The sequence below is a fragment of the Nansenia antarctica genome (genome assembly GCF_963989245.1).
Source record: "Nansenia antarctica genome assembly, chromosome: 10".
Classification (NCBI taxonomy): domain Eukaryota; kingdom Metazoa; phylum Chordata; class Actinopteri; order Argentiniformes; family Microstomatidae; genus Nansenia; species Nansenia antarctica.
Genome location: NC_137680.1, coordinates 17,298,518 through 17,321,430, shown reverse-complemented (window position 1 = coordinate 17,321,430; position 22,913 = coordinate 17,298,518). Strand labels below are relative to the sequence as shown.

Genomic DNA, 22,913 nt, shown 5'->3' with positions numbered 1-22,913 from the left:
CTCCTTTTTAAATGATCACTATCTATTCATTTCTTTATGTGTTCTATTCCTTTCTCCAGCTCTGGTGGTTCAGGCCCACAGTGTTCTCATTCAATGTAGCCCTGCAGTTTTCTCATGATGACACATCGACAGTGGTGATTGCAACACCCAGCCCAGATAACAGTCAAAGCAGGATTCAAGAGTTTCCAGATTCTCTAAGTCTAAGTGACTGTGGATACAGTGAAACATAATGTAACAATGTATCTATGTAATAAGCAATGTAGTTCATTAGAGTGTTGATTTCCCATCAGAGCTGCCCGCATAGCCTACCCCATGCTGAGAAAAATCGACGTTATTAAATATGAATATGCATTCATTCATGAAGACAAATTAAGTTTTGTTTTTATACCAGAACATTACTTATTAACGCAATGACTAATATCCCAATGTGGAAAACAAACTAATCCACTCCGTGTTCCCCACTGGAATCCAACCCGTGCTTTCTCTCCGTCTGTGCGCCTCAGTAAAATGGCTGTATCTCGCAGAGCCTCGTGCTGGTTTGGTCCGTTCCTCGCCTCTACGCTCCTTCTGTAACAGAACCCCCACTATATTTCTGTGTCGGTTTTATGCATCCCTGGGATTTACAAATACGTGTCCTACTAACTTTCACATCGGAATCGGGAATGAGAGCCGGATCCGGTCCGGTTTTAAAGGGGTGGGAATGAGTCGAGACAAGGATAAATGGTTATAAACAATTATTTATATTCAATGCTAGCGTTTGATTGTGACTGACTCCGCCGAGAGAGGGAGAGAGAGGGGGGGTTATCATGGCCGCTCAGGTCGCTAGCGCCACCACTCTCAACACCAGCCCGCCTTCGGAACTCAAGAAACCGGATCGAGACCCAAAGGAAGAGTCGGCGGTACCGGGGGGGGAGAAGCAGGACAATAAGGGGTTAGAGAGGAGCGGCTCTCCGGGCCGGGGGGATCTGCAGGACGGCGGGGCCGATGTGGGAAACGCTGGGGGAGGAGGAGGGGAACCTGAGATGAAGAACGGGAACGGGAACCCGTCCAGGGCTAATAATAATCAGAATGATTCCCTCGGACCGGAGGGGAATAACCACCCCGGCATGGGGCATCACCACGGCTCCGCTTTTCCTCCACCTTCCTACGGATACAGTCAACACTACGGCCGGGCCCCTTTTCATCAACATGGCGGACAACAAAGCCCTGGCATGGCAGCTGCTGCAGGTCCGGCCGTGCAGGCGGCGAGCAACATGATGGACCCCTATCAGGACCATGGCTTCCCCAACCAACACCAGTTCAACAACTACAGTCCGTTCCCCAACAGAACTCCCTATCCCGGCCAAGGGTACGGCGGCATGAGCTCCCCGCGCAGCAACACCCAGGCTCCGGCGGCTGGGGGGCAGCCAGCTAAGCAGCAAGCAGCGGGAGTCGGACCCACGACCATGGCTGCATCGTACAACAACCAGAGATATAACATGGGGGGCAACCCGCAGCCCACCTCCACCCCGACCCTAAACCAGCTCCTGACCTCCCCCAGCTCAACGCGGGGTTATCCCAACTACCCGTCGGGCGATTATAGCAGTCAGGAAGGAGCTAGTAAGCAGGGACCAACAGACATGGGGGGCAGTAGCGGTCAGTATGGAGGGGGTAATCCGGCTTGGCAACAAAGGAGCCATCACCAGCCGCCTATGAGCCCGGGGAGCACGGGGCAACCGCTAGGTAGAAGCCAGGTAAAGTGGAATATAAAGCTAATATTTTTGCTGTGAGCTTCAGCACAATCTTCCCCTAGTTTCCCAACGTAGCGGGCCAGCCATTGTCTATGGGCTAAGAGACACTCTAAAATGGCTGCCCCTCTCGTTTTTCTAACTAACACACCACATTATTAAAACAGTCTTTATTTCCTCGGTTACATATGTATCACTGTTTGGTGCAGCCGCTACAATGTAACCCCGTGTTATAAAATAGTAACATTGTAACGTTCGTAGAGTGGCCAAAAGGCCACACATTGGAAACGCAGTGAAATAGCAGTAAAAGGCGTGTTGATCTCCCCCGTCCTGTTTGTCTGCAATGGGCGGCATTATAACGTAATTAAACTGCTATTCCGTGTCATAGGCTATGTATTCATGTGTTTATAACGCTAACGTTTTGTAGTTTCGGGGTAATACCGAGTGTGTGTGCGTCGATTGTTTATTTGCACATCGACTACTTTGTTTTGATCATCGTGCTTAATTCTTCTTGTTGAAATTGTGATGGAAATGCACAGCACTGCAAGCTCGGGAGACTCAGATGTTGCTCTTCTTAGACTGTGTGTATTTGAGAGAGATTTGAAGTGATGTGCCTGAGTTACTTAAAAGATCTAAAGAAGTGTTGCACTGACTTCAATCATCACAATCCACTGACCTATTTATTTTTTGAAAGATAGTGTCAATTGGCGCCTCTGTTGCCAGGTTGCGCCGCTCCGCCGTCCGCATGCTGCTGCATGTAAACAGTGGCCTAGCAGTGATCTGAGTGACTGGCTGCAGATCAGCTTTGCTCTGGGATTTGAATTGTGGAGGTAAAAATCCTTCTGTCAAAGCCAGGAGACAGTTGGTCTTCGGTTGACATGCGAGCCGAGATCTGATTGGCTCGGCATCTTGTGCTCTTGGCCATTTATAATTGCATATGATGTAACGCAACAGCAGTTGCTGATAAGAGCAACACTCCTCCACACTGCTCAAACTGCTCATGATTACTCACACTAACTAAATACACTTCTGGCATTTTCCCTAAATTGCCTACGTTGCAATCATCACATTTTCCTCCATGCACTTATTGAAATACAATACCAGGCCATTTAATTGTGTGTCCATTCTGTGATGAGGAGAGAGTAAGGGTCTATCTCCTTTATTTGATCCAGTTTTCATCGAGAACACCAGTTTAATAGGATGTAAACTAAGCCTTTTGATTTAGATTAATGCTGTGTTAAATAAATAGAAAACGTATTAGTATTAGGCCTATCGAAATAGTCAACATTATAGGCCAAAGAGCTGAATATGAATTATAAAAGAAATGCCTAATTATTCCAGAGACAAGTCTATATGAACATATTTTCTCTCATTTGGAGCCCACTGCATTCACCCCCAGGCAGGCTACTGTGGCTACAGCGTGAGGGAACAAAATGTGCCTCTTACATCTTTGGGCATGAATTGCGGTGATCAACCGAAATATGCTGGATTTCGCAAATCCAACAATACACATGTTTCACACATCCATAACAATAAAGGTGAACACACAATATATTACCCAGCCCTAACTAGCCTATTGATATTCAGTTATCGTATTGGGTACATGCATATTAGGGACTACAGTGTGGCTAGTGTAAAGATATCTTTGGCTATGGGATCTTTTCCCTGTGATGGGCTTATGCTAGTGTATGACCATCAATATCTGTATACAAGTATTTTTATGAATTTGGCTTTAACCTACTTCCTGTGTTGCATTGCTGTGTTTTGGCCATGCATAGTGAAGGTGAATATGATCTGTGTGGAGGCGTGTGTGGAGTGTGCGTGTGTTTGTGTGACATGAGTGGCTGCTGTATCTTATGTTCCTCAAGTCTCTGTCTGTGTGTGACTTAAGAATTCCCCCTAGCCCCCCCTGGCCAATCAGTAACCAGTCCAGCCGCCGTTCCCCCGCCTAGGGAGTCTCCTCTCTGTCTTATGCTGATTAGCCATGTGCTGCGCTTATTTATTTCATTTCAATTCATTATCTGGGAACTGGGAAATGTCAAGAAAGGCTTTTTGCCCGCTAGGCTATTTGTAAGGGCCTTTGTGTAGCAGAGAAATGCCTAAGCTGCCTTGTTTCTGCCAGCACAGACAAGGGCACTGATAAAGAAATGCCCATGAGAGTTCGTTAAGATTAATTAAAGCCATTTTTTTTTTTTCAGGTAGGCCTAGTATTGTTGTTGACAGGCCTCGATTGGCCTTTTTATTGTTCTGTTTTGAGTTGGAGATACCTTTTTTTTAATGTTAATAATGCTGATGTTGAATATGGTATTCTCATCGAAGCTGAGTTTGTCTGGTCCTAGATCTGTATGTGCTTCACCATCTTCCTAGTCCTTGGGCTCTTCTAAAACACATAAGCAGATCTGGGGTCAGCCAACGGACAACCGGTTATAGTGGAGTTAACGTTCCCTCCATTTCTGCTGTCATTCATTGAGAGCCAAAGTTGCATTTTAGTTCTCTAAAAACAGGGAAAGTAGGTTTGGCCCGTAGTCAACCCCGGAGCACAGCTGGGTTGTGTTTAAGATTGGGCAGACTGCCCTCCGTTTAGGATGAGATATATATAGCTGCTGTGTTGACATCCGTAACTATGGCACCGAAAGGTAAAAATCAGGTTAATGACCGTGGGAAACTTAAAAAAAGCCTCCCTTCTGTTCTGTTTACTCTAATGAACTCTTGTTCTGTAAATGTGCTACTAGCTATCATTTTCAGTAGATTTGATACCTGTGAAGAATAGGAATGCGAATGTCCCTTTGGTGAATATAGATGGGTTCTATCTGTGTCGAGAGCGTTGAGGTATGAGGTGGCCTACTCATTCGATAAATACCTTTCTGGTGACTTTTATGGTTTCTATGGTCAACCATAAGTCTCATACCACTGTATTCCAGGTATAACATATTGAATGATACAGCAAAGGCTGCATTATATATTTGCAATACATTAAGGAATAACAGCATGCAATGATGATGATGATGATGAATCATGACGGTATCTCACCAGTGTTCTTCCTCTCCTCTCTACAGCCTCCGGGCCCCATGGACCCGATGGTGAAGATGAGGGGCCAGCCCTACGGTGGGGGCAGCCCGTACTCCCAGCAGCCTGGCCAGGGACCTCCCCCTGGGGCACAGCAGGGTCCGGCATATCCCGGCCAGGGCTACGGCCCCGCCGGACCCCAAAGATACCCCGTGGGCATGCAGGGCCGGGGTATGGGGGGCATGCCCTATGGACAGCAGGTCAGTGAAGACAGCCACTCTGAAACCTCAGCCATGCGTTCGTTGCACCTTTTTTTTCTTTCTTGCTCTCTTTCTTGCTTACGTCCCCTTTATTGCACATGTATACGACTTTATTTTACAACACTATCTTGAACACTTACTTGTTTTTCCTGGTAGTGAGCAGTATAAATGAATAGGCCTAAACTAGATGAGACGAGACTAAGCCCTCCCTCTCTTCTTATCTATATCATCTTCTCTTCCCTACTATGTGGTTGGTCCTATCCTCTCACTCTCTTATGGTATAACCAGATGCTCTGTGTGTCTTCAGATGGCGTCCTATGGCCAGGCGGGACCAGGGGGCTACGGGCCTCAGAGCCAGGGGCCCTACTACGGCCAGCAGGGCCAGGCTCCACACCCGGGCCAACAACAGACACCATACCCCCACCCCCAGGCCCAGGGCCCACCAGGACACCCCCAGGGTCCCCCAGGCCACCCCCAGGGCCCACAAGGCCACCCCCAGGGCCAGCCAGGACACCCCCAGGGCCAGCCAGGACACCCCCAGGGCCCACCAGGCCACCCCCAGGGCCCACCAGGACACCCCCAGGGCCCACCAGGACACCCCCAGGGCCCACAAGGCCAGCCAGGCCACCCCCAGGGCCCACCAGGCCACCCCCAGGGCCCACCAGGCCACCCCCAGGGTCCCCAGGGCCAGCCAGGCCACCCCCAGGGCCCCCCAGGCCACCCCCAGGGCCCCCCAGGCCACCCCCAGGGCCAGCCAGGACACCCCCAGGGCCAGCCAGGACACCCCCAGGGCCAGCCAGGACACCCCCAGGGCCAGCCAGGACACCCCCAGGGCCCGCCAGGACACCCCCAAGGCCAGCCAGGACACCCCCAAGGCCAGCCAGGACACCCCCAGGGCCCCTCAGCCCATCCCCAGGGCCAGCCAGGACAGCAGGCTGGAGGGCAGACACCATACCCAGGCCAGACCCATCCAGGACAGGCCCAGGGCCACCCTTCCCAGTCCTCAGCCTCCCACAGCCAGCCCGGCCCACCCTATCAGCAGCCTCACATGCCCCCCCAGTCACAGGGGCCACTGCCAGGCTCGTCCCAAGGGCCCCTACAGTCCCAGCCACCTTACTCCCAGGCCCAGATGCAGCCCCAGGCCGGCCAGTCTCCCTATCCCCAGCAGCAGGGGCCTCCCAGCCAGCCGCCCCAGCAGACGAGTTCCCAGGCTTCAGCAGGCCCGCAGTCCCAGACCCAAGGCCAGGGCCAGCCCAGCTACCAAGGCCCCGTCCAGGGCCCACAGCAGCCCCCCTCATCCCAGCAGCAGCAGCAGCCCCAGACACCTGCACAGCCTTCCCAGCAGCCACCAGGACACAACCAGCAGCACCCCCAGGGGCAGTCTGGGTCCTTTCCCCAGAATCCACCACAGCAGCAACAGCAGCCGCCGTCACAGCAGTCACCATACCAACGCTTCCCTCCTCCACCACAGGTACGACTTCCAGAGAGAGAGAGTGTGAGTGTGTGTGCGCGTCCGTTCTCAGAGCTCATTGCCTCTCTCCCCCCCCCCCTACCTCAGGAGGTCTCACAGGACTCGTTCAGCTCCCAGTCCAGCGCCCCTCCCTCCAACCAGCCCAAAAGTGGCTCGGAGGAGGCCAGCATACAAGGTCGGCCGGCCAGCCTACCGGTGAGTCCCTTCTGCCCACATCAGGTACTTCAGCTTTCCTCCTTCCTTCAACCTCCTTCACCCCATCTCTCACCCACCCAGCCAGACTCACATACTATGATAGTACACCGAAACCGGTGATTGGGAAATGCTTGCATGCTTCTTCTTGCCCTGCCGCCGGTGATTGTTTAGGTAAATAAATGATGTGTATTTAAGTGTCTGACGTAACTGAGTAGTGTTTTGTGTGTGTGTGTGTGTGTGTGTGTGTGTGTATTCAAGGTAGCTCAGAGAGATGAGCTTAAATCAGGTTGTGTGTGTGTGTGTGTGTGTGTGTGTGTGTGTGTGTGTGTGTGTGTGTGAGAGAGAATCACATGGCAGGGCTTCTCTCCGCTGACTCAGCTCACATTGAACGAACCTCGGTTACCATGGCAACCCCAAGGCAGCACTAATATGCTCTCTTTTTCTCGAAAAGACAAACGAGGACAACACCCTGTGTGTGTGTGTGTGTGTGTGTGTGTGTGTAAACCTAGAAGTCTAAAGGGAATGTGCTTATGCTTTCTAAGACACAAGAAAGATAAACATTTCTTCCACTGTGTTGATACTTCATGTAGCGGTACATTGAGTCATTGTCGAGGCATCTGTGTGTCTCACTGCTGTGACTAGTGTTATTGTCTTGTGTTTCTTCACCTGCCTTCTAACCCCCTTCCCTCCAAACACTGGTATGAAGGGATGTGGTCAACCACTGGAAGTACATCTTTGAGTCACAGCCTTTTCCTCACCACGGTCCTCTTTCTCTCCCTCGTGTGCGTGTGTGTGTGTGTGCGTGTGTAGGATCTCTCAGGCTCCATCGACGACCTGCCCATGGGCACGGACGGGGCCCTGAGTCCTGGCGTGAGCACCTCAGGCGTGTCCAGCAGCCAGGGCGAGCAGAGTAATCCAGCGCGGTCGCCCTTCTCCCCCCACACCTCGCCTCACCTGCCCGGCATCCGGGGCGGCCCCTCGCCCTCCCCCGCGGGGTCCCCCGCCAGCGCCACCACGTCACGCACCGGGCCCCTCTCGCCCGCTACCATGCCAGGTAGGAGCACACACACACACACACACAAGTACACACACACACACACACACACACACTCTTGTATGCTGGGGGCTTCTGACACGCCTTTGTGCACATACGTTTGATGTCTTCAGTTGCTATGCAGACATCTTTCCTATCCCTGCTTACATTCACATAGATTCTAACACATCACGATACTATCTGAAGCACTCTCATATTAATCCATATAAATAATCTATATTATATTATATAATATCTAACATATAAATAAATCACATCAACCGATCCTCTTGTCGTTGTCTAGGGACCCAGGTGCCCCCCAGGCCGTCGAGCGTGCAGTCAGAGGGGGGTCTGCACCCCTCCATGAGCCAGTCCCCTATGGCCCAGGACAGAGGTGAGGTCACAGTCCCAACCCCCAACGTTTGGAAGAGAGAGACCACTGTCTCAATGTGCTGTGTCATTCTGACTTCCTGGTTAGCCTGCTGTAGGTCTTGTGTATTGGAGAGGATTGGATTGGCATTGAATGTTATTCCTTAGCGGCTACCAGATTGCCTTCCACCTATCTAGTCTTTCCAGATCGTCAGTAGGGGCTGTTTTTGTTTTTGGAAAATCAGCTCTGGGAGGGATCTTTCTTAGGTCTCTTATGAGATTTCTTCGTGTTTTGTCAGAGAATTAACTCTCTTTCTCTCTCTCTCCCCCAGGGTTTATGCAGAGGACCCCCCAGATGCCCCCCTATGTTTCCCCCCAGTCTGCGTCGTCCCTGTCCCCCCGCCAGTCCTCCGGGGCTCAGATGCATGTTGGGATGGGGCCCTATCAGCAGAACAACTCCATGGGAGGCTACGGACCTCAGGGTGGGCAGTACGGTCCCCAAGGTGAGGGCTGTGAGCTGAAGACCAGAGGAGGGCCAGGGAGGAGGGGGGTGGAGAGGAGAGGAGGGGGCCAGGGAGGCGGGGGCCAGGGAGGAGGTGAGAGGAGAGGAGGAGGGAGAAGAGAGAAGAGGAGGGGGCCAGGGAGTAGAGGAGATGGCCAGGGAGGAGAGGAGAGAAGAGGAGAGGAGAGAAGAGTAGAGGGGGCCAGAGAGGAGAGGAGAGGAGAGGAGAGGAGGGGAGGGGGCTGGAGAGGAGAGGAGAGCAGAGGAGAGGAGGGGGCCAGAGAGGAGAGGAGAGGAGAGGAGGGCCAGGGAGGAAAGGAGAGGAGAGGAGATGAGAGGAGATGGGGCAATTAGTCATAGCATCGGGGTGACAGTTTCACATTATGTTGTGATATAAATATTTTCACACCGTCTGAGTGGCGCACCTCACCTGAAAAGAAGCTAACATATTTGATTTACCACCAGAAGATAGACTTTTAATCAAGCTGACCTTGATAGTTGGGTCTATGATTGTGCCCATTGACATAAATGCTCCTCTTTTACGGTCTCACCTTTCTGTCAAGTTGCCACTCGTACATTTCCTCAAGCTGAACTGAACCAATGGAATATATGTGTTTTGCCTCCCAGGAATTCCATCCTCTTGTCGGTCCCTCCCTCTTGGAGTCTAGTGCAGCTATTTTTAGCATGGAGTCAGCTGACGTAGCACAGCCTGCTGTCAGTAGAGCTGCCACGGTGACGGAGCCTCAGAGCCTCACAGATCAGACTGCACTGCTCTCACCGCTAACGCTAGCGCTAAGCTAGCTCACTGTAGCTCACTTGTTCACTGCTAGTGCTGTTCTAGCTAGCTCACTCCATTTAGCTACAGGGGAACAGCTTTCACTGCTAGAGCTGGGCTGGCTTACCTACCTCGCCCCAGTAACTGTCTCGAATACAGTTTCAATGTCTTTGGATATAACAGGTTTTACCACAATTTTACAAGCTTTTCTTTTTTCTTTTTTTTTTCTTCTTTTTTCTTTTTTACACATGCATTTTCCAAACAAAGTTGTATTTTTCCTCCTCCTTACCCCCCTACAGGTTACCCCCGGCAACCTGGCTATAGCAACATGCCCAATGCCAACTACCCGGGCCCCGGCATGGGCGGTCCCATGAACCCCATGTCTGGTCAGGGAGGGGGGCCGCCGTACCCCGGCATGCCCCATGGCAGGATGCCCCCGGGCCAGATGGGCGCCCGGCCCTACGGCCCAAACATGGGGCCCAACATGGGGCCCAACATGCCCCCCAACATGGGCAACATGCCCCCCCAGGTGGGCTCGGGGATGTGTCCGCCCCCCGGCCTCAACAGGAAGGCACAGGAGGCCGCGGCTGCAGCCATGCAACACGCTGCTACCAACTCTTCACACAGCAGGTAGGGCTATGATACACACACACACACACACACACACAAAACAGATAGACTTTCCCATCAACCATTTTTCAACACACTTCTATTAATAATGCCCCAAACAGTGCAGGAGAACACGTTAGTTCGATAGTTATGCAGGTTGTCAACCCCACTCATGTTTGGTGTATGTGCTCAGCTCAGAGCTAACTACCCTTCTAAACGACGAGTGCTCACTTTACCTTGTCCTATCTAGGGTGTTCCTCATAAGTGCTCACTAACCTTGTCCTCACTAGCAGGTTCTACTGTGTTGAAGGTCCAGAGAAGGGAGTGAGAGGAGTGAAGGAGTGGTTAGAGCAGCAGGAGAGGAGAGGAGAAGTGGATAGAGAGACTTGATACTGAGGCAGACAGAATCACCATGACATTCCAGTCCCCGTCATTGTGAGGAATACCTGACTCTCACATAGTTAATCTACACATCTAAAACCTAAAGCATCTTTGGGTCTGAGAAAGGCGCTATATGAATCCAAGATATGATTATTATTATTAATATTATTATTATTAAATCTAAAACATTATGGATTTCCCTTCCAACTTCGAATTTGCAGTATATTTTCGAATCTTTTTCATACCAGAAACACTGGTAACTCACGTCTGACATGGCTCATAACACGCCAAAAAAGTCTGATTACTAAGACGTTACACAAACAGCTGTTTTTCAACCCATAGATGATAAATGTCAGTTATAATTCTGATGACTTGTTGTCTGTGCTGATGATAGTCTTCCTCCTCCTTCTCTCCGTCCTTCAGAATGCCTGGTTACGCCAACATGTCTCCTGGTATGATGGGCTCTGGCGCCCCCTATGGCCCTCCTATGAATAACATGCCTGGCATGATGAATGCACAGGGCGGTCCTCCGTTCCCTATGGGGCCCAACATGGCTAATAACAACAGTGGTGAGTCTGGCTGTCATACATAGGTGCCCTCCCTCTGCCCGTACGAAACCAGTCTACGACACACTGTTAGCGTTGGGATGGCAATGTTATTTATGCTATGTTCTTTTTTTATTCTGGTTCATCCAAGTTCTGTTGTTCTGAATGGGAGAACACTTTTAGATGTTCAGCTGCTTCTTACTGTCACTTACAGTCATCTCTTCCTTGATGGATGGATGTAGTTGCTTAGCGGTGAACAGTTCTCCCTCCCTCCCTCTGTCCAGGTATGGTCCCAAGCCCAGAGTTTGGCATGGACGGCAAAATGAGCCAGGCCCAGAAGATGAACAACAAGATGGACGGTGGACCGAGCGTGCCGCCGAAATCCGAGACTAAATCCAAGGTGATGGTTGACTTCATTCTATATGCCCATATCCACCCGGGGTGAGGAATTCACATCATCAGGGTTAGCTAGGGTTCTTTGTTTGTCAAGATATAAAACCTAGTCTTACCTGTGTGTCCAATAGGGATCATACAGGTATGATAGGATTCTCAACCATTCAGACCAAGATTTCAACAGTAGCCACTATAGGGATGATTATTTTCCAATAGGTGTCGAACTCTCTCTCCCTAAAACGCTGTATTATTCACCTCGTGTTCATTGGTGCGTCCAATCACAGAAGTCCAGCTCTTCCACGACGACCAATGAGAAGATCACACGTCTGTACGAGCTGGGGCCTGAGCCGGAGAGGAAGATGTGGGTGGATCGCTACCTGGGCTTCATCGAAGAGAAGGCCATGCCCATGACCAACCTGCCCGCCGTGGGCCGCAAGCCTCTGGACCTCTTCAGGCTCTACGTCTCTGTGAAGGACATAGGAGGCTTTGCACAGGTAGGCAGAACATGCACCTATACAGGCACAGACACACAGATGAACACACACACACACACAGATACAAGCAAACACACACAACCTAGAAGCTCCTTGGGCTGGTTGCTTCCTTTCATTGGAACTCACTCTCTCTCCCCCTCCCTCCCTCCCTCCCTCCCTCCCTCCCTCCAGGTGAATAAGAGTAAGAAGTGGCGTGAGCTGTCCACCAACCTGAACGTGGGCACGTCAAGCAGCGCTGCCAGCTCTCTGAAGAAACAGTACATCCAGTGTCTGTATGCCTTCGAGTATAAGATCGAACGAGGGGAGGACCCACCTCCTGAGATCATCACCGACAACAAGAAGAACCAGCCCAAGGTCCAACCACCTTCCCCAGGTCGGTACCAGACAGATCACTGTACCGTCCGCTGTAGACATTCGCGCACACACACTGGTAACCGAGCCATTGTGACTGACTTGGTTCATCCTCAGGTCGTATGCTTGTCATAAGACTCTATTGGCACGGGTTACGAGTTTAAGGCAAGGCATTTGCTTGGCGAGTCCAATGTAAACGCCTTAGGTTTTGGTTATGTCAACAAAGGTTATTTGCTGTCTGTCTGGATCCCTAACTGAATAACTGAAACATTCCTCTGTGTCTGTCTGTCTGTCTGTCCCACAGCTGGTTCGGGGTCTCTCCAGGGCCCCCAGACCCCCCAGTCTACCAGCAGCTCCATGGCTGAGGGGGGAGACCTGAAGCCCCCCACTCCTGCCTCTACCCCTCATCCTCCCATGATGCAACAGGGGGGCAGGTAAGGATCCCTCAGCTCTCCTGTCCTCTGTGTTCCAGACACTGTCAGAGGCTTCTGCCCTGAGAAGATTCTTATCACCCATACAATCTCCCCCCTTCCTAGGAGCAGTGTGAGCCTCCAGGACCCCTTCTCTGACGGCAGTGACCCAGCCTTCCCCAGGAGAAACTCCATGACCCCCAACTCTGGCTACCAGTCCGGCATGAGCACCCCTGAGATGCCCGGGCAAGGGCCTGGACCAGGGCCAGGCCCAGGCCGCATGGGTCCCTACGAACCCAACAAGGACCCCTTCGGTGCCATGCGGAAAGGTGGGCATTGGGCTCAGAGACACTGGGCTGTGTTGAGTAGGGCTCAATGTTGTGGAACATTCAGATAATAGAAATATATTAGGTAAAACTTTTACATTACACTTTTTTACCATTTAGCACATGCTTTTATCCAAAGCATTACATTACATAAGTGAATCATCAATCCACTAGTCGTAGCAGGAAAAGTAATCTAGCTCAGTCCAGCGGCGATTGGCAGTCGTCGTGCTAGAAGCGACTTACAATTAGAGATTACATGGACATTCTCCTGGAGTAACTTAGTGTTCCCATGTGGGATTTGAACTCACAACCTTCTGATCAAGAGTCCAACTCACTATCCACTAGGCCAGGCCAAAACTACCCCTTGAAAAAAAACACACAAAAAAACAGACAAGTATCTAAGACCGTTCAGAATCAGGAATCATGTCAGGTTCATGTCATGAATATTTGCATCTGGGTGAACTGACTGAATAAGAACCGTCAGATACCAAGGAAGTGATTGCAAGTCATGTCCCTATCTGACTGTTTGTGTGTCTGTTTCCAGTTTCTGAGCAGTTCCTGCCTGCCAGCCAGGGCCCTAGCAGTGGGATGGGAGAGCAGCAGTACAACAGAGGACCACCTGGGCCCATGGGAAACATGCCTATGGGCCAGAGACAACAGTACCCCTATGGACCGGGCTTTGACAGGAGGTACTACCACCATATACTGACAGCATCTGTGTTTGTTTAACACATTTTGACATTGTTTATGATGAACGTGGCTCTTGCCCTGGCTATTGCTGAGTTCCAAATTGACCTCTAGCCAGTACCACCAAAATCCCTGTAGATCTGAAAGGATATGTCATAGATGCATCGTAACCATATTGGCTTGGGTGAAATGTAGCAACATTGCAACAACAAACAAACGTTTATCCAATCGTCTCAGTGTGTAACCAGTACAGCTCAGCTCAGCTAGGCTCAGCTTGGGTTGTGCTCTGTATTGTGAAGAGGGGTGTATGTGAGATGTCCTAACACTGATGTTCTACCGTGCTCCCAGGCCAGAGCAGGGGATGGGTCCAGAGGGCACTATGGGCCCTGGCGCCCCGCAGCCAAACCCTAACCTGGCGCCCGGCAACACGGACACGGGAATGTACTCGCCAAACCGCTACCCGTCACAGCAGCCTCGGTCAGTTAACCCTCTGCGCCCCCAAGAACCGTCAAGCTCCATATGTTCGATTGCAGCGAGCTGACTTCATACATTCACCTGGAATGTGTCGCTAATATGAAGTGTTGTTTGCAGGCATGATTCCTATGGTAATCAGTATCCTGGCCAGGGCACGCCCCCTGGTGGCTCATACCCCAACCAACACCCAGGAATGTTATCACAGCAGCAGCAGCAACAACAGCAGCAACAACAACAACAACAACAACAGGTAAGCGATGCCTTAATTACTCTACAGCCGATACACAGTATGGAGTTACTGTAAAGCATTCTGACCTCTAATACAGGAAACACTTGTAATGAATACTGCCTTCTGTTTAATTGGATTTTACTGTTCTACTGTCTGACTGAGTCTGTGTTGTGCAGAACTACAAGCGTCCTGGGGAAGGGGGCTACCCCCCAGCCAAACGTCACGAGGGAGAGATGTACAGCGGACCATTCAGTGGTGGACAGCAGCAGCAACAACAACAACAACAACAGCAACAACAACAACAACAACAGCAACAGCAGCAGGGTGCATCCCCAGCACCCTCCACTGGCCAGCCAGAGATGTACAACCAGTACAGCGGAGGTGGTGGTGGAGGTGGTAGTGGTGGCGGCGGCGGTGGTGGTGGAGGTAGTGGTGGTGGTAGTGGCGGTGGCGGTCCCTACCCCGGCCCTGACCGTCGCCCTCCAGGCTCCCAGAACCAGTTCCCCTTCCCCTTCAACCGGGAGCGTATGCAAGGGGTCGCAGGAGCCAACACCCAGCCCTCCATGCCCCCCCAGATGATGCAGCCAGGCTCCGACGGTCCCCAGGGGGGCATGTGGCAGGGGAGGGGAGAGATGAACTACCCTAACTACCCCAACCGGCAGGGCGGTCCCGGAGGCTCCGCTCAGGGACCGGGGTTCCCTGGAATGAACCGCCCCGAGGAGGGGATGTCGTCAGAGCAGCGCATGAACCACGAGGGCGGGCAGTGGGGGGGTCAGATGGGCCCACGGCAGTCAACCTACGGCCCCGGGGGAGGGCCGGGCGGCCAGCCATTGACCCGTGCCCTGCAGTCCAACTACCAGACGGGGCCTCAGGGCATGCAGAACCACATTCCACAGGTGTCCAGCCCCGCCCCCATGCCCCGAGTCATGGAGAGCAGGACGTCGCCCAGTAAATCTCCCTACATGCACGGCGGCATCAAGATGCAGAAGGCAGGCCCCCCCGTGCCCGCGTCCCACATCGTGCCCTCCTCGGTGCAGTCTCCGATGATCAGGCGAGACATGCCCTTCCCCCCGGGCTCCATAGAGGCCACACACCCCATCCTGAAGACACGCCGACGCCTCACCACGAAAGACATCGGTACGGCCTGAGGTCATAATGTTATCACAGCCATGCATAGAAAACGATGTTATTACCACAGTTGATATGGTCCCATTTAACTACTGGGGTGGGGGGGGGGGGGGGGGCAGGGTAAGTCACTCTACAGCTGCGTGTGGTCTAAATATCAGGCCCTGAGTGTAATTTATCTATATTCATGGTTTAGCAGTGTGTAATCCTCTATTTGGAGTGTCAGAGGTTTCAGTTAATGGACTTAACTATTATAAAGAGTTAACCATGTAATTCATTGATGTATTTAACTGCCAAGTGTGATCAAGCCAAGTAAAACATAGTATGTTTGTTGCCCCTCCCCCTCAGGGACCCCAGAGGCGTGGAGAGTGATGATGTCACTAAAGTCCGGTCTGCTGGCGGAGAGCACGTGGGCGTTGGACACCATCAACATCCTCCTGTATGACGACAACAGTATCACCACCTTCAACCTCCACCAGGTGAGACCGGCAGACACAGGCCTCGACGCTGGGGCTAGCTTAGCGCCGACGCAACAATCCATATAATTTCATGAGATGTCGTGTATTGGCTTACAAATTAATTAAAGCATGAGTACCCTTAACCTGTTTCACTTATCCCAGTTTTGAAAGTATCCACATGCTCTGCTTCATCTGCGATTTTCTTTGGCTCAGCGAAAATCCAAATGGCTGCTTAATATCCATACAAATTAACTTTGTGTATGTCATTACCCAAAGCCACGGTTGAAAACTTTACACATGGCACTGCATTTCATCTTAGCATGCGGCTTAACCAAAGGGTGATTGGTAGGGCTGGGTTAAAAAAATCGATTTCCCGATTCTGAATCGATCTTCATTGAATGAGCGATTATCGATTCATAAATCCCGAGATCGATCTTTCATGTTTTTTTATTTTATTTTATTTTTATTTATTTTTTTGCTTGCAGCTTCAACCTGCAACGAGATCTCGTGGCCAGATCTCGCGCTACAAGAATTTATCATATCTCACGCAACGACCAGGCTTAAAGGCAGATGTCTGGGTGCATTTTGGATGTAAAAATTATGACGATAGAGATGAGCAGGACAAAAGCAAAGCCATATGCAAGCTGTGCGCAGTGGAGGTTAAATTTAGTGGAAACACCACAAATCTACGGAACCACAGGCATCACCCTGACGTGAAACATGGAAAAGTGGATCCGAAACAAGCCTCGCTGATAAAGACGTTTGGTTGCAAATTACAATCAAATTCTCCGCGTGCCCAACAAATTACTACAGCGTCGTCAGTGTCGTCAGTGTACTAGAACCACGCTACGTGTTACCGACACGCAAACAGTTGAGTGAAGTGATAGTCCCAGACATGTCCGCGCAGGTGAAACGTGACATCGCAACTTCACTCCAGCCAGCAGAGAGAGTTGCCATAACGTGTGACAGCTGGATATCCAGAGCAATGGACTCGTACCTGACAATCACTTGCCACTTTATCAGCGAGGCTTGTTTCGGATCCTCTTTTCCATGTTTCACGTCAGGGTGATGCCTCAATAAGTGGTTCCGTAGATTTGTGGTGTTTCCAATAACTTATTGTTACTGTATACTACAGTACGGTATTTTCCGCACTATAAGGCGCACTTAAAAGCCTTTAATTTTCAAAAAAACCGACAGTGCGCCTTATAACCCGGAGCGCCTTATATATGGATCAATTGGTTAATTTGTTGATCCATACTGGTTGTACACGGCGCTCAAGGCGCTCTGTCAAAATGTTTCAGTACGACTGGTAAACTACAAAGCCGCACCGCTTGCAGCATTACGGTAATCAGTAAACACCGGTATACTGTGCTTACTCACAGTCCCACACCAAGACCCCAAGTAAAGAAGACTAAACAGAGTTTCCGAGGGAACAAAGTGAGATTCTTGGTGCTTTCAACTTGAAGTTTTAAAGTACCCACTCGATATAATAAACAACAGTTTAACGATCACTAAACACTTATCATTTGTGTATTGGATTCATTATTCTCGTTTGCCGGAGGCTACCGGTAAGGGAGGGTTGACTTGTAAACATAGTTTCGTTTTAGCTCGTGTTCAAAAGCAAGAACTGTGTGTTCATCTAGTTCATCTAGTAGTTATGTGTTTTTAGCATGTCGATGTTCTCCCAGTATGTTGTCATGTTATTAAAATACAGTTTAGACCTTCGTAGCGATGTGTTTTGTTAGCTGTTAGCCGCTAGCAGCGTTTGTTGTGGTTTGGTCAGAGTCACTTTTCTCCCATTCAGTGTTTGAGGTGAACCAACATTCAAATACGCCTGTCGTGTTCAATCTTTCTCTGATTTGAATGTATGACACATCATTTGAAAGCTTACAATCTGTAGTTTAAGCATGTGTAAAAACTGAAAAAGTACGTTGCACATTTCACCAGGAGCTGTCACATATTGGTTGTTGGTTATAATTGTATAGCCTATTGGTTGTTTTCTGGTGTTGTTTTGCTCTGTTTGTAGTCTACTTGATGTATTTTTATCAGCTGTTAAATCACCACAGCGGTTAATCCACTAATAGAGATAATAGCAGATTGAAAATGCTTGTAGCTAACTACTCTATATCTCGTGGTTGCAGCTATTGCGAATTGCTATTCACGCGAGTCAGCTGTGAATCACCGCAGGTCCTTGACGCTTGTTGCAAAAATGGATGACGAACGGCTGATACTTGAGGTGGAAAAATATATATTTTTGACAGTGGAGCAGGTAGAACGTTGACGGTGACAACGCTCAGGTGGAGCTTGGACAACGGGAAGTTGACACAACACCGATGGAGAGGTGACGCAACGCAGTAGGTGGAGCTTGGGCGTAACGCAACCCCAGTCAAACGTTTGACTGCAGTATCTATTCTATGCGCCTTATAATCCGGTGCGCCTTATAATCCGGTGCGCCCTGTATATGAAAACAGTTCTAAAATAGGCCATTCATTGAAGGTGCGCCTTATAATCCGGTGCGCCTTATAGTGCGGAAAATACGGTATTTTAATAATCATTGATTTTCCAATTATGTTTATTCCTGAATAAAATCTTCCAATCTCCAAAAAGTGAGAAAGCAGTAATGAAGGGCTTTAGTTTCATGGACATTATGGTTTACAATGTGTTTTTTTGTTCCCCAAAATACCCTCATCTATTGCACTATTTTCGTTTGAGTTTTGCACATTTTTATTTTGTATATATATATGCAAATAAGCTATTTGACAGTCCTGAGGGATATGTGATGTCTTGTTTACCGATAGGCTATGTTTGTAGCCCCTTTATTTACACTGGCTGCAGTAAAGCACGTTAAAAAGCACTTTTTGTAGTGTCTGATTTAGAAAAATGTTGGTCAATGATGTTCATTTATGTTCCAATAAGAAGTACATTCATGTAACTGCTTTGGAGTCAATTCTTAATGTAAACATTGATATGTTTAACAATGCTACATGTTATAGGGTTCCTTGAACCATTGAAAGCATTAGTTCTGAGAATCTCTTCATATTCAAGGAAAATTTATATTGTAACTAAATCGAATCGGAATCGAATCGAATTGAATCGTGAATCGAATCGAATCGGGAGCTGTGAATCGGAATCGAATCGTTTTGGGAAATCAGTGGCGATACCCAGCCCTAGTGATTGGCTAAATGCCATAATTGTAAACGAAGAAGCTAAAATGCAATTGCGATACAGTGCGCGTACATGTTTGGAGTTGTCCACCGTGGCATGTAATTACCGGTATAATGTGTGTTGCATCGGAGCTAGGGCTAGCACAGCCAATCAGACACAGGCCTCTCTGTAATCAGAACATTATTTTCCAGCATGGCTAGGAAATGTACTCTGTGTTACACACAAAAGATACAAATATCCACTATCTGTGGGTCTCAGATGGATGTCTCTTAGAGACATCACTATCATGCATATAACAATAGTGGGGCTGTGCATGGTAAGGCTATATACGTAGTTGTCTTGTTTGAATTTTAAGTTTTTTTTATTATTATTCTGGAGACACATATATATTGAGTTTTTGTATGTAGTTTTTTTTTTTTTTATAGTAGTTTGAAGCAGTAGTTAAAACGTCACACAATCATGCACATTTCCATCTGTTGACCCTCTCGTCTCTGTCCCCCTCAGCTGCCTGGCCTGTTGGAGCTTGTGGTGGAGTACTTCAGACGCTGCCTCATCGAGATCTTCGGCATCCTGCGGGAGTATGAGGTGGGAGACCCCGGCCAGCGGACGCTACTGGACCCAGACGCCTTGGAGCGAGACTGGGCCAGCACAGCAGGAGATGACCCCCCAGAGGTGGAGGACATGGAGCAGGATGACGAGGAAGATGATGATGATGATGATGAAGAGGAGGAAGAGGAGGAGAGGAACTCTAAATGGCCAGGTGGAACCACAGAGGGGCAGGCTCAGGTAAAGCAGGAGGAGGAGGAGGAAGAGGAGGAGGAGGGAGGGACTCTGAGGGAGGAGAAGACAGAGGTGAAAGTGGAGGAGAAGAAGGGGAAAGGGTCTTCATCAGAGCAGCCAAGCACCTCAGAGCCTCCTGCTACCCCGCAGGAGAAGCCCAAACAGGCCAGCAAGTTTGACAAGCTCCCACTCAAGGTGGTCCGGAAGAAGGATCCTTTCCCGGTGGGCCGCTCCGGCCGGCTGGGCAGAATGCAGGAGTTTGACAGCGGACTGCTCCACTGGAGCGCCGGCGGAGGGGACAGCACGGAACACATCCAGACCCACTTCGAAAGACGGGAGGAGTTCGTGGGACCACGAGAACGAGTTCCTGGTGCCCTCAACAAGAGGAAAAGACCAGAGGAAGAGGTGGTGGCGACTACATCTTCCACAGAGAAAGAGACAGAGACAGAGAAAAGGAAGGGCGAGGAGAAGGACGACGATGAGGAGGAGGACGAGGTGGTGGAGGAGGAGGAGGAGGAGGAGCGGAGACCAGCCCAGACATCAAGCAGTGAAAAGCCCTCCACCTCGACCAGCTTGTCAGCTGAGGAAGGGGCAACAAACCGCCCGGACGCTGCGACCGACTCCTCACCCCAGAGAGACGAGAGCCACCGACAGGAGAACAACAAATCCCCCCTCCCCTCTGCCGATTGTCCAGCCCAGCAAATCCAGCGAGAAGTGACCATTCTGGAGGACGAACCGCACAGCAAAGACGAGGGGCCGCTCATCACACTGGCCAACTGGCAGGACTCCCTCTCCCGCCGCTGCGTCTGCGTCTCCAACATCGTCCGCAGCTTGTCCTTCGTTCCTGGGAACGACGAGGAGATGTCCAAACACCCGGGCCTCTTGCTGCTGCTGGGCCGCCTGGTGCTGCTCCACCACAGGCACCCCGAGCGCAAGCAGGCTCCTCTCACCTACGAGAAGGAGGAGGAGTCGGACGAAGGGGTGGGGCAGCAGAGGGACGAGTGGTGGTGGGACTGTTTGTCGCTCCTTAGAGAGAACTGCCTGGTCACTTTGGCGAACATCTCTGGCCAGCTGGACCTCTCCATCTACCCCGAGAGCATCTGCCTCCCCCTGCTGGACGGCCTGCTCCACTGGGCCGTGTGTCCGTCGGCGGAGGCCCAGGACCCCTTCCCCACCCTGGGACCCCACAGCGCGTTGTCCCCCCAGAGACTGGTCCTGGAGACCCTCAGCAAGCTCAGCATTCAGGACCACAACGTGGACCTGGTCTTGGCCACGCCACCCTTTGCCCGGCTGGAAAAGCTGTACGCCACACTGGTGAGGCTGGTCGGAGACAGGAAGGTGGCGGTTTGCCGGGAGATGGCGGTGGTGTTACTGGCCAACCTGGCCCAGGGCGACAGCATGGCGTCCCGAGCCATTGCCGTGCAGAAGAGCAGTGTGGGTAATCTCCTGGGCTTCCTGGAGGACAGCTTGGCAGCGACTCAGCTCCAGCAGAGCCAGAGCTCCCTGCTGCACCTGCAGGGGATGCACTTCGAGCCCGCCAGTGCCGACATGATGCGGCGGGCAGCGAAGGCCCTGCACGCCTTAGCGAAGGTGGAGGAGAACCGCTCAGAGTTCACGCTGTACGAGTCCCGTCTCCTCGACCTCTCCGTGTCACCCCTCATGAACTCGCTGGTGTCCCACGTCATCTGTGATGTACTCTTTCTGATTGGCCAGTCATGACAGCTGTAGGGAGCTGTGGCTCCTCCTCCTAGCCCCCGCCTCTCCCCCACCAGGTTACCTGGCTTGTATGTGTAGGGGGCAGGGAAAGGTCAAGCGACTGTTTTTTAATTTATGCAAACCTTCAGATCCCACTTTCTGAGCCCCCCACCAACCTCCTCCCCTGCCGCCACCACCACTTCGGCTGTTCTCACACAGAGGGACGTCACAAGGCAGCGGCATGGACTACAGACCAGAGACTCCACACAAACAAACTGACAGAACTTGTAACATGAATGCCAATTAGACAACATTATAAGGCAGAACACCTGGATTTGGGAGACTGTTCTGCACTCGAGGGAGGGGGTACAGAAGTACAGTACTTTTTCTAATAAATATAAATAAATGAATGAATAAATAGCTGAGAAAACAAAAACTGTAACCAAAGTTGCTGTCTCGTTTACAGTAAGTTTGGGTGGGGGCAGCTCTACCCCTGGGGGGGGAGGAGGGGGCATAAAGAGGGAATAAAACTGGTTCGGGCTTGGAGAGGGGGTATCGGGGGCAGTCTGAGGAGAGTCTGCTGGTAGAGTTGCTCTGCTGGCCAGTCAGGCCTAGGGGGCGGGGTGTGTGTGGGGGCGGAGGGGGGGGGGCAGCAGCTTGTGGGCTGTTCCCAGACACCCCCAGTGAGGAGACCAGTCTGTGCAGTGTGCAGTAGATTGTAGTAGGACATTTTCTGTACCGTACTGCTCTTGAGTGTAAGCATTCTGTAACACATTTTCACAGAGACACGCTGGTAACACAGCTCCTCTGGAGTTTCAAGGTCTTTTATTTTTATTTCTTGGAAGGTAAAGAGAGAAAAAAAAGGCTTTCTTCCCCAAAGTACTGAGAACCTACAACACCCTTACCTCCTCTCTCTAGCCCTTGATTGTATGAATTGACCCTTATATGAAAGAAATCGCCTCTTGGGACTGGTTTTCATCTTCAGATGCAGCTTTGCTGTGATGTATATATATGATGTTGTACATTACACTTCTTTTCTCTGTGTCTGTCTGACTCTCTATCTCTCTCTCTCTGTCTGTCACTATTTTCACACTTGTTCTGGAGGGATGAAGGGTGACACATGAGCTTGGTCCCTGTCCTCCACTCTGCTGATATAGACCCACCCACCCTCTCTTCCCAACCTCTTTCTCTCTTCCTCCACGGCTCCCTAGTACAGCAGACACGGCTCAACCCTGTTATCTACTCCTGGTACAACAATAATAAACTCTAGATGAAGAAACACATTTTACAATTCTTTTCTCCAGTGATATGGGATTCTGCATATTTGTATTTCAGACTATGTAGCTAAAAAAACATCATGTAAATTCCTCCTTTTCCCTTTTTTTGGCTCAATGAATATCATTTATTCAGTATGAAATCTTTATACTATATGTTCCATGTGGTAAGAATAAAT

The 22,913-nt window shown here is 50.4% G+C and overlaps 1 protein-coding gene across 1 annotated transcript; it reads left to right on the top strand.

The window, feature by feature from the left end:
• Nucleotides 1-800: 800 nt before the first annotated feature.
• On the top strand, nucleotides 801-21,888 carry LOC308166704 (AT-rich interactive domain-containing protein 1A-like). The gene is made up of 23 exons (XM_080541029.1): nucleotides 801-1,733; nucleotides 4,784-4,993; nucleotides 5,301-5,423; nucleotides 5,916-6,464; nucleotides 6,552-6,659; nucleotides 7,470-7,713; nucleotides 7,997-8,086; nucleotides 8,394-8,564; nucleotides 9,638-9,968; nucleotides 10,752-10,897; nucleotides 11,158-11,273; nucleotides 11,551-11,760; nucleotides 11,932-12,133; nucleotides 12,416-12,545; nucleotides 12,648-12,850; nucleotides 13,392-13,536; nucleotides 13,883-14,011; nucleotides 14,126-14,258; nucleotides 14,414-14,618; nucleotides 14,664-15,374; nucleotides 15,711-15,841; nucleotides 19,490-20,260; nucleotides 20,306-21,888. The coding sequence occupies exons 1-23, from the start codon at nucleotides 807-809 to the stop codon at nucleotides 21,482-21,484; spliced, it is 7,164 nt and encodes a 2,387-aa protein (XP_080397155.1). The 5' UTR covers nucleotides 801-806; the 3' UTR covers nucleotides 21,485-21,888.
• The last annotated feature ends 1,025 nt before the right edge of the window (nucleotides 21,889-22,913 follow it).